This window comes from Thamnophis elegans, chromosome 8 (assembly GCF_009769535.1).
Source record: "Thamnophis elegans isolate rThaEle1 chromosome 8, rThaEle1.pri, whole genome shotgun sequence".
Taxonomy (NCBI): Eukaryota; Metazoa; Chordata; class Lepidosauria; order Squamata; family Colubridae; genus Thamnophis; species Thamnophis elegans.
This window is the reverse complement of record NC_045548.1, coordinates 78,945,201-78,956,976: the sequence shown is the minus strand read 5'-3', so window position 1 is coordinate 78,956,976 and position 11,776 is coordinate 78,945,201. Positions and strand designations below refer to the sequence as shown.

Below are 11,776 nucleotides of genomic sequence, written 5' to 3'. Positions count from 1 at the left end.
GTGGAACCAAGTTGTAACTGAGGAGAGGGCAGGACAGGATCTCAAGATCTTCCCATGAATCGAATTTTCATTCATTCATTCATTCATTCATCGATTTGTTCACTGATTCATTGGTTGATTGATTCATTCACTAATTCATTGATTGATTCGTTCACTAATTGATTGATTTTCATTCATTCATTCATTGATTCATTCACTAATTCATTGATTGATTCGTTCACTAATTGATTGATTTTCATTCATTCATTCATTGATTCATTCACTAATTCATTGATTGATTGATTCATCAATTCATTCACTAATTCATTGATTGATTCATCAATTCATTCACTAATTCATTGATTGATTGATTCATTCATTCATTCACTAATTCATTGATTGATTGATTGATTGATTGATTGATTCATTCATTCATTCATTCATTCATTCATAACTTTTGTATAGCTGTCCATGTTCTAACCAGCTCTGAGCAGTGCCCAATCTTTTTTCCGTGTCCCAGTTCTGTGCTTTCTTTAATCAAGGGAGGAAAAGTTATTTGAGAAAGGAAAAAAAAGAGAAATTGATTGGTTAATGGGCATTTGTGATATTTTTTTTATTTTAAAAATCATCAATTAATTGAAATGTAAGTTGCATGAAGAGTGACTACACCATACTGTACAGATAGTCCTTAGAACAGAATGGAGTTGGAAGGGGTCTTGTAGGTCATCTAGTCCAACGTATTCTCCAAACACCAGAAGGAAGACAAGAAACAATGGATGGAAACTAATCAAGGAGAGAAGCAACATGGAATTCAGAAGAAACTTTCTAACAATGAGGACAATTAACCAGTGGAACAGCTGGCCACCAGAAGCTGTGAATGCTTCGACACTGGAGGATTTTAACAAGACATTGGAGCATCATTTGTCTAAAATTGTATCTCTGGTTTCCTGATTGAGCAGGGGGTTGGACTAGAAGACCTCCAGGGTCCCTTCCAGCTCTCTTCTGATTGAAATGGCATAGGGTCTCCTGCTTGAGGAGGGGGGTGGACGGGGCGGGGGGCTTCTCCAGAGGCCCATTGGAGAACTGAAGGAGGACAAGCCTGGACAGGAGATGGACCTGGTGCAGATGGGGCCCTTCAGATCTTCTGGCTCAAGCATGGAAACCTTGGACTTTGGAGACCCTCCAAAAGACGCTCCCCCCCCCCCCAAGGAGACCCCCGGACCAACGGGGCCGCTCGGAAGCCGGCTAGATAGCAGGAGAGGAAAGGGGGAGCAGAAAACCTTGGTCTGAGTGGGGGGCAACCTACAAGGGCACCCCTTGCAAGGGGGGGGAGCAGGGGTCCCACTGCATTGTACCCCAGCTCAACCCCAACATTTTTGGGGGGGGGGGAGGAACCTTCAAGCAGCCCCCATTTTTGGGGCCAAGGTTTTTTTTAACCTGGCAGCCTTCATTTAGGGGGGGGGATCCCCAGAAATAGGGTGTCTCCTGGTTCAAAAAAACCCCTAGCATCTGGGCACCGCTGGCCGGGCAGCTGCAAGCTTTCCGGCCGCCTGCAGGGGTCGCCCTCCGCCGCTGCCCTCTCCCCCCCCCCCCCCGCTTTTCCCTCCTCCTCCTCCTCCTCCTGCTCCGCTCCTCCCTTCCCCAAATTCCTCCCTTTCTCCCGAGGCTTTCCGGCCGGGCGCCGCGGCGTTTCCTCTGCGCCTCCATTGCAGCCGCCCCCGCCGCCGCAGAGACCCCCGGCCGCCCCCCCCCCGAGCCCCTCCCGGCCCCGCAATGCAGCCCCTGGGCGGCCCCCGGAGGGGCTGAGGCCAGCGCCCCCCCCCACGCGCCCCCTCCCCTCCAGCAGCCCTTCCCCGAGGAGGGGAGAGATGCTCCCGTGAAGGACGCCGGAGGTGGGTCTCTTTCCCTCCCTTCTTCCCTTCCTTCAGTTTCTCCATTCCCTCCTTCCTTCCTTCCTTCCTTCCCACTCTGCTTCCGCTCCTTCTCCTTTCCTCCTTTGCTCCCTCTTTCTCTCTCTCTTCGTTCCTTCCTTCCTTTCCTCCCGTTCTCTCTCTCATCCTCCCCTTCCTTCTGTCCCTTCCTTTGCTCTCTCCCCTCCTTCCCTTCCTTCAGTTTCTTTCCTTCCTTCTCTTCCTTCCTTATTCCTCTCCTTCCTTCTCTTTTTTCTCCCTCCCTCCTTCTGCCTTCCCTTTCTTTCCTCCCTCCCTCCCTTTCTCTCTTCCCTCCTTCCATTCCTTCCTTCTCTCCCTATTCCCTCCTTCCTTCTCTTCCTTCCTTATTCCTGTCCTTCTCTTTTTTCTTCCTCCCTCCCTCCCTCCTTCCTTCTCTTTTTTCTCCTTCCCTCCTTCCTTCTCTTTCTTTCATCCCTCCCTCCCTTTCTTCCATTTCCCTCTTCCTTCCTCCAGTTCCTTCAGTTTCTCTCTCTTTTCCCTCCTTTTTCTCTTCCTCTCTTCCCTTTTTATTTTCTTTCCTTCCTTCTCACTTCCCACCTCCTTTTCCTTCCTTCTCTTTATCTCTTCGGTCCTTCTCTCCCTTTTATTCCGATCTCTTCACTCTCTCCTTTTCTTTCTTTCTTTCTTTCTTTCTTTCTTTCTTTCTTTCTTTCTTTTTCTTCCTTTCTCTCTTCTTCCTTCCTTTCTTTTTCTTTCTTTCTCTCTCCTTTCTTTTTCTTTCTCTCTTCTTTCTTTCTCTTCTTTCTCTCTTCTTTCTCTCTCTCTCTCTCTCTCTTTCCATGTAAGATGATGACCCTTTTCCAATTCTCCCTCAGGGGATTGAAGGGGAGCACCCTCAGCCTTGGAACCTGCCTTGGTGGCCCAGAGGAGACCCCCCCAACTCCCGTCGCTAGGCCCCTCCTGGCCATGTGCTGAAAGATGTCCCTCTCCAGGCTGAACAGCTTCACCAATGGCTTCCTGGAGGACCCCTCCCGGATGGAGACGGCCAACGGGGCGGACATGGCCCAGGTTCTCAAGTGCTTGGAGATGGGCACCATCCTGACCTTGTTCTACCAGAAGAAATCCCAGAGGCCCGAACGGAGGAGTTTCCAAGTCCGGCCCAAGAGCCGTCAGATCGTCTGGAGCCGGACCCCCGAGAAGGTGGAGGGGGACGGTGAGTGCCGGGAATTTGGGGCTGGCGGGAGCAGGAGAACCAACCCAAAGAAGGGACGGACCCAATGGATGGAGGCCTCCTCAGATGGGGCCTCCAGAGCTTCTGGGACCTTCTGGAGCTCCCAGGTGGAACCCAGGACCAGGAAGTCCAGGAAGGGGGGGGTCTCTGGTCTTCCTCAGAAGAAAAGGGGAAGGAGAAGGAGTCTGTCTCCCTTCCGGCCATCCATCTCCAGAAGGTTCTCCTCCTGGCCTGCAAAGCTCGTTCCGCCATTCAGTGTCCAAATTCCTTCTCATCCTCTCCATTGTCAGGATTTTTGGCTTCTGGCCTTTTTTTGGGGTGCAAAAATCTGAATTAGCTTAAAACTATTGAGCCCAAAATTGACGTCGCTAAGGGAGACATTGGTTCGGTGAGTCCTTGTACGATCTTTCTTGCCACCGTTGTTAAGTGAGTCGCTGCAGTTGGTAGGTCAGTAACCCGGCTGTTAAGCGAATCCGGCTTCCCGTTGCCCGTCGGAAGGTCGCAAAAGGGGGAATCGCCTGACCCCGGGGACACCGCGACCGTCGTAAATATGAGTCAATTGCCAAGCGTCTGAATTTTGATCACGCAATCAGGGGGACGCTGCGAAACTGCGAAAAAACGGTCGTGAGTCCCTTTTCCCCCCTGCCGTTGTAACTCTGAACGGTCACTAAACGGACCGTTGTAAGTTGAGGACTCCCTGCAGACAAGTCAAGAGTTGCCCGATTGATTTTGGTCTGGGTGGATTCCTTGATGATCCCTCATTTTTGTACACGCAACAGGGACGTAATGTGGAGGCAGTGCGTCATTCTTCGACAACATTCTTGTGAGACTTCTGAATCTGGCCTAGAACCAGGGAATAAAAGAGATTTGTTTGTGTTTAATGATTTAATGCAGTGTTTCTCAACCTTGGCTACTTGAAGATGTCCGGACTTCAACTCCCAGAATTCCCCAGCCAGCGAATTCGCTGGCTGGGGAATTCTGGGAGTTGAAGTCCGGACATCTTCAAGTGGCCAAGGTTGAGAAACACTGATTTAACGTATACCTGTACAAGGATGCCTGACCTGGGCCATCTTAAGACCTGTGGACTTCAATTCCCAGAATTCCAGAGGCAGCCATGCTGGCTGGGGGGTTCTGGGAGTTGAAGTCCACAAATCTTAAAACGTGGACCATTGTTACCCCATCCTGTTTTTAAAGCATCTTTCAGTGGCCTTTACAAGAATACACAAAGGGCATTAAATTAAGAGTTATAAGTCTGCAAATCAGAATCGGAATAGAATCAGAATACAGCTGGAAGGGACCCTGGAGGTCATCTAGTCCAGCCCCCTGCTCAAGCAGAAGACCCTATGCCATTTCAATCAGAATAGAGCTGGAAGGGACCTTGGAGGTCTTCTAGTCCAGCCCCCTGCTCAAGCAGGAGACCCTATGCCATTTCAATCAGAATACAGCTGGAAGGGACTCTGGAGGTCATCTAGTCCAGCCCCCTGCTCAAGCAGGAGACCTTATACCATTTCAGACAAGTGGCTGTCCAGTCTCTTCTTAAAAACTCCCCATGATGGAGCCACCCACGATCTCTGGTGGCAGGCAGTTCCACTGGTTGATTGTCCCTTCCCCCCCCCCCCCCCCCCCCGTTAGGAGGTTTCTCCTCCCCATTCCAGGTTGCTTCTGTCCTTGGTTAGTTTCCACCCATTGTTCCTCGTCCTGCTTCTCTGGTGCTTTGGGAAGCAAATCGAACGAATGTGTGAATACATTTAATGCATTTATTAGGAGGAAAAAAAAAATCCACGGGGTAATAATTTAATTATTTTGCCTAGCTTGGAACACATATGGACAATGTGTAACGGCAAAAGAGGCTGTTAAAAAGATGAGGCTGTGTGAAGTTCCCAGGGGAAGGGCTGAGACTTTCTCCCCCTAAGATGCCACAAGAAGGGATTAAAGATTTTGCAAATTAAAGATTTGGCAGAGTTTTTGCATTTTTGCTTCCCAAAAATACCCACAGATTTTGCACTTTCCCTGTGGATGATTGGTTTACCTGTATCCGTATTGTGATAAATTCATGTGAATGTGGCAGATTTGGTGGCAACCCAGATTTAATAATTAACTGGAGCACAGGTAGTCCTCGACTTAACGACGGCAACGGAGACCAAAATTTCCGTTGCTAAGTGAGACATTCGTTAAGTGAGTTTTGCCCCGTTTTACGACTTTCCTAGTCGTAGTTGTTAAGTTAGTAATACGGTGGTTGTGAATCGGGCTTTTCCATGGACTTCGCTTGGTCAGACGGTCGCAAAAGGGGAACACAGGACCCTGGGGACATTGCAACCGTCATAAATACGAGTCAGTTGCCGAACATCTCAGTTTTGATCACGTGGCCATGGGAATTTCGCGATGGTCGCAAGTGTGAAAACCAGTCATGAGTCACTTTTTTCAGTGATGTTGTAACTTCAAACGGTCGCTAAATGAACTGTTGTAAGTTGAACTGTTTGTAAGTTGTAATGTTTATCAACTTGGGTCACTTTAAGAGGGTGTGGACTTCAACTCCCAGAATTCCCCAGCCAGCCGGCTGGGGAATTCTGGGAGTTGAAGTCCACACCCTCTTAAGGTGACCCAGGTTGAAAAATACTGCTCTAAAAGACAACTCAGAGTCTAGATGCGTGGCCCAAGCGACACCACCACAATGACACCATAACAATGTGATGTCACCACAATAAGACACACACAGCTCAAGTCCCGTCCTCTTAAAAGAGACCCCCCCCCCCTTGCCTAATTTGTTTCTCCAGCTCATTTCGCCTTCTGGAAAAGGAGAGGCAGGTTGTGTGTTGTCTCATTAACACACAGTTGTGTGTTCTTTAAATTGTTTTTTTTTGTGTGTGTGTGTGATAAGTGCCACTCCGACTCTCGGAAAACGGTGCATTTGAATCGCGGCCTGCATAGCGCCTCCCTTGAAGCTCGACGAAACCCCGATTCGGGAGCAAACGATCCACGCTGCTTCCTTCCCAAGGCTTGTGAGAGCAACACAGTTGTGTGCGTGCAATTGTGGAGCCACCCCTGGGTTGCACGCCTGCTGGTGTGCCGTTGGCACGATGACACAGGGACAATGCATCACGTTCCACCGTTATATTGCTTTCCTGTTATCCTTCCAAAGTTGTCTGTTGCCGTTTGAAATTCCCTGCTCACTCAGGACGAGAGCTCTGTCTCGTTCATCCGGCTGGCTGGCTGGCTGGCTGGGGATGATGGGTGTTGTGATGCAGCAGCGAGCCAGGGGCCTGTAGAGCAGTTCAGGGGAATGCAATGGAGAGGTTGTGCGAGAATCATTTCCTTTGGTGGGCCTGTAAGTCCAACGTTGGTCGTGCCAGGTGCTTTGATGCCAGTTTGAGGAGCCAATGAGAGAGTGGATGTTTTGGGTTGGATTTCCAGCTCTCTTGTGGGCATAACAGAATAACAGAGTGGGAAGGGACCTTGGAGGTCTTCTAGTCCAACCCCCTGCTCAATCAGGAGACCCTATGCCATTTCAATCAGAATAGAGCTGGAAGGGACCTTGGAGGTCTTCTAGTCCAACCCCCTGCTCAATCAGGAGACCCTATGCCATTTCAATCAGAATAGAGCTGGAAGAGACCTTGGAGGTCTTTTAGTCCAGCTCCCTGCTCAATCAGGAGACCCTATGCCATTTCAATCAGAATAGAGCTGGAAGGGACCTTGGAGGTCTTCTAGTCCAGCCCCCTGTTCAATCAGGAGACCCTGTGCCATTTCAATCAGAATAGAGCTGGAAGGGAACCTGGAGGTCTTCTAGTCCAGCCCTCTGCTCAATCAGGAGACCCTATGCCATTTCAATCAGAATAGAGCTGGAAGAGACCTTGGAGGTCTTTTAGTCCAGCTCCCTGCTCAAGCAGGAGACCCTATGCCATTTCAATCAGAATAGAGCTGGAAGGGACCCTGGAGGTCTTCTAGTCCAGCCCCCTGCTCAAGCAGGAGACCCTATGCCATTTCAATCAGAATAGAGCTGGAAGGGACCTTGGAGGTCTTCTAGTCCAGCCCCCTGTTCAATCAGGAGACCCTGTGCCATTTCAATCAGAATAGAGCTGGAAGGGAACCTGGAGGTCTTCTAGTCCAGCCCCCTGCTCAAGCAGAAGACCTTATGCCATTTCAGACAAATAGCTGTCCAGTTTCTCCTTAAAAACCTCCAGTGATGGAGCACCCACAACCTCTGGAGGCAAACTGGCAAGGAAACGGATTTCTACTGTTAGTAAGTTTCTCCTTCATTCTAGGTTCCTTCTCTCCTTGATTAGTTTCCACCCATTGCTGCTTGCCTTTTGGTGCTTTCAGAATCAGAATAGAGCATGAAGCAACTTTGGAGGTCTTCTAGTCCAGCCCCCTTGCTCAAGCAGGAGATCCTATATCATTTCAGACAAGTTATTGCTTTGGAGAATAGCTTGACTCCCTCTTCTTTGTGGCAACCCCTGAGATATTGGAAGATTGCTATCATGTCTCCCCTGGTCCTTCTTTCCATTAAACTAGACATTCCCAGTTCCTGCAATCGTTCTTCATATGTTTTAGCCTCCAGTCCCCTAATCCTCTTTCTTGCTCTTCTCTGCACTCTTTCCAGAGTCTCCACATCTTTTTTTTTTAATCTCGTGGCTATATGTAGATAAATTATCTGGGCTTCCCCAGGGATGAAAAAAACAATTAATTTTTGCAGCCTGTCCCAGGTGAATCCAAACATCCACAAAACATCTTCTGGTTGGTTTGGGTCAAAGTTGTGGGTGGAGAACGGGGCCGCCAGGTGAAGCCTTGGTTTTAAGGACAAGCAAAAGTGAATGGATGCCTAAAGGCAAACACGCCCCCGGCTGGTTTCATTATCTCGCCCGCTTCCTCCCAGCCCACGGACCCGGCCCTGCTGGGCGCCAGGGCTGCCTGCGTGTCACACAAAGGATGCCTGTGTTTGTGGCTAAATAAATAAACAACCGGGGTTTTGGCAGCTGGGAGTTGTGAAGCCCGTGCTGGTGAGAGATTCACGGACGAGACGAACGCCTGCCTGTCTCCCTCCCTCACACAAAAATCCCCTTTGCTTATTATTTTAGATCTGGCAAATCTCCTAATTTTTCCAGCCCAGAAAGGATCTCTGTAGATCAGTGGTTTTGCAAATATGGCAACTTTATATGGACTTCAACTCCCAGAATTCCCCAGTCTACTCCTATTGGCTGGGGGAGGTTCTGAGAGTTGAAGTCCAAATTTGGTGGCTGGGGGAATTCTGGGAGTTGAAGTCCATGCATCTTCAAGGGGCCACATTTGACAAACAAGGGTGTAGACATCAACATGGCTGCCCCCTTGTTTATCTTCATATCATCATCATCCTGATAAGGTGACCATCCATTTGATTGACACTGACATTAGAAATAAATAAACAGTCTCAAATACTGCAGAGAAGTCCATGATCTGCTGAGCACCATTCTGCTTTCGGGATAAAGACCTAGCAGCTCCTTCTTCTTTTTAACAGAATAACAGAGCTGGAAGGGACCTTGGAGGTCTTCTAGTCTAACCCCCTGCTCAAGCAGGAGACCAATAAAATGAAATTCAATGGTGAAAAGAGTCAGGTTCTACATTTAGACAACAAAAACAAAATGCATAGGTACAGTATAGGGGGTACCTTGCTCAATAGTAGTAACTGTGAGAGGGATCTTGGAGTCCTAGTGGAGAACCATTTAAATCGGAGCCAGCCGTGTGCAGCAGCTGCCAAAAAAGCCAACACAGTTCTAGGCTGCATCAACAGAGGGAGAGAATCAAGGTCACGTGAAGGGTTAATACCACTTTATAAGGCCTTGGTAAGTCCACATTTGCAATACTGCATCCAGTTTTGGTCGCCACGATGTAGAAAAGATGTGGAGACTCTGGAAAGAGTGCAGAGAAGAGCAACCAAGAAGATTAGGGGACTGGAGACTAAAACATATGAAGAACGGTTGCAGGAACTGGGTATGTCTAGTTTAATGGAAAGAAGGACTAGGGGAGACATGATAGCAATCTTCCAATATCTCAGGCATTGCCACAAAGAAGAGGGAGTCAAACTATTCTCCAAGGCACCTGAGGGCAGAACAAGAAGCAATGGGTGGAAACTAATCAAGGAGAGAAGCAACTTAGAACGGAGGAGGAATTTCCTGACAGTTAGAACAATTGATCAGTGGAACAGAAGTTGCCTCCAGAAGTTGTGAATGCCCCAACACTGGAAGCCTTTAAGAAGATGTTGGATAGCCATTTGTCTGGAATGGTATAGGGTTTCCTGCCTAGGCAGGGGGTTGGACTAGAAGACCTCCAAGGTCCCTTCCAACTCTGCTATTGTATTGTATTGTATTATTACTGTCTACCATAGAGGTCTTCAAACTTGGCAACGTTAAGACGTGTGGACTTCAACTCCCAGAATTCTCCAGAATTCTGTGCAGGGCCAGCAAGAAGCGCCGTCTGTGGCAAAAGGTGGTGGAGGGAGGAGGGGTCTCCCTTCCCTCCCCCCCTCCAGTATTGCAAGGTGATGTGCTGGATACTGGTCCAGAGGCAGATGGTGCCCTAGATTTGTCCTCTTCCTGGCTAGCTGCCCCCCCCTCCCCACACATCCTCCGGACTCTCCTTCCTGCCAGTGTCCATCCAGAGCAGCTGCAAATGGAAGTAGGGTTTTTTTGCTAGGGAGGGTTGACTAGGCGACTTTAGGCCAATCCCCAGGAAGGTGGGAGTTCTAGTCTTGCCTTAGGCGTATCAGATGTCTATGTGACTTTAGGCCAATCCCCAGGAAGGTGGGAGTTCTAGTCGTGCCTTAGGCGTGTAAAATGGCCAGGTGACTTTAGGCCAATCACCAGGTGATTGTGAGTTCTAGTCTTGCCTTAGGCATATCAGATGTCTATGTGACTTTAGGCCAATCCCCAGGATGGTGGGAGTTCTAGTCCTGCATTAGGTGTGTAAGATGGCTAGGTGACTTTAGGCCAATCCCCAGGAAGGTGGGAGTTCTAGTCCTGCCTTAAGTGTGTAAGATGGCTAGGTGACTTTAAGCCAATCCCCAGGAAGGTGGGAGTTCTAGTCCTGCCTTAGCCATGAAAGCTGGCTAGGTGACTTTAGGCCAATCATCAGCAGGTTGAGTTCTAGTCCTCCTTAGGCGTGAAAGCTGGCTACGGGACTTTAGGCCAATCCCCAGGAAGGTGGGAGTTCTAGTCCTGCCTTAAGTGTGTAAGATGGCTAGGTGACTTTAAGCCAATCCCCAGGAAGGTGGGAGTTCTAGTCCTGCCTTAGCCATGAAAGCTGGCTAGGTGACTTTAGGCCAATCATCAGCAGGTTGAGTTCTAGTCCTCCTTAGGCGTGAAAGCTGGCTACGGGACTTTAGGCCAATCCCCAGGAAGGTGGGAGTTCTAGTCTCGCTTTCCCAGATCTGCAGAACGGAGGTATCATTCACTGTCATGAGAAACTCTTCCCCAAAGTCCCTATTTTTATGATCTCATGAGATCCAGGATGGTTTCCCCTGAGCTTCATTCCCCCCCTCCCCTCCCACCTCAAGCACAAAGTCCAGGAACGGTTTCCAAACTTTCCTGGGCCGTAAATGCAGGAACGCATCAATGTCCCTTTGCACAACGGGGGGGGGGGGTGGTCTCTGAGGTGGGAGTGGGCCCCCCCCAGACGCCATAAAAACCTCCCCGACTCCACTCCATCCTATTTATAACGCTGGAGTGAATAAAAATCGCCCACCCCCATTTGCAGCTGTGAGTCATCCAGAGGTTGTGTTGATCCTCGGAAATGACCCTTCCGAGAAGAGGGGAGGCGGAGGGGGGGGGCTGTTTTTAAGGCCTGGTTTCCTTTTTCTGCAGACAATCAGCCATTTGGGGCCGATCCCCCCCTCCCCCCCTGAGTGGGCAGGGAAGGACGTGGTTGTGCCAGCGACTCACAACAGCAGAAATAATCTTCCGGTCCCTTTTTTTCCGTGCTGCCCCGTCCACTAACAAGGCCTTCTTCACCCACTCCGTTTTTATATTTCATTTTTTCTTTTCTTTTGCCATGGAAGGGTTTGGGAGAATGCCAGGCCAAATATATTCTCCACTGGTGCCAGGGAGGAAAATGCCAGGACCAGGAGCAGCTGGTTTTGTTTGTGGAGTGGGGAACTTTAAAAAAAAAAAAAAAGTTTGTTTGTTTTTTTGTTCTCTGTGTAATTATAGGTAGACATTCACATAGTTATTATTATTCTTTTTTACATTCGTCGTTCTTATACATTTGTCGTTCCATTTACAGGGTTATAATATACTGTTTTGGTTTGCTTTGTTTACCATCCCTTCTGCCTGTTATGACATGACCTTCTTTTCTCTTTCTTTTCTCCCTCCCTCCTTTCTTCCTTCCCCTTCCTTCTTCCCTTACCTCTCCCCTACTCTCTTCCTCTTCCCCTTCCTTCCCTCTCTCCTTCTCTCCTTCTCCCTTCGATCTTCCTCTCCTCACCTCTCTTCCTTTCTTTCTCTTCCTCTCCTCTCCTTCCCTCTTCCTTTCTTTTTCTATTGTTGTAGGTCCTTTCTTTTCTCCCTCCCTCCCTTCTCTACTTTCTTCCTTCCTCTCTCCTTTCCCTTCCCTTCCCTCTCCCCATCTCCCCTCTTCCTCTTCCCCTTCCTTCCCTCTCTCCTTCTCTCCTTCTCCCTTCGATCTTCCTCTCCTCACCTCTCTTCCTTTC

The 11,776-nt window shown here is 49.0% G+C and overlaps 1 protein-coding gene across 1 annotated transcript in view; it reads left to right on the top strand.

Moving 5' to 3' along the window:
* Window positions 1-1,626: 1,626 nt before the first annotated feature.
* Window positions 1,627-11,776, top strand: part of LOC116512072 (1-phosphatidylinositol 4,5-bisphosphate phosphodiesterase gamma-1-like) — a 63,443-nt gene continuing 53,293 nt past the window's right edge. The window contains exons 1-2 of the mRNA XM_032222347.1: window positions 1,627-1,871; window positions 2,747-3,084. Coding sequence (XP_032078238.1) covers window positions 2,850-3,084 — 235 coding nt within the window. The 5' untranslated portion in view covers window positions 1,627-1,871; window positions 2,747-2,849. The remainder of the gene's footprint in view (window positions 1,872-2,746; window positions 3,085-11,776) is intronic.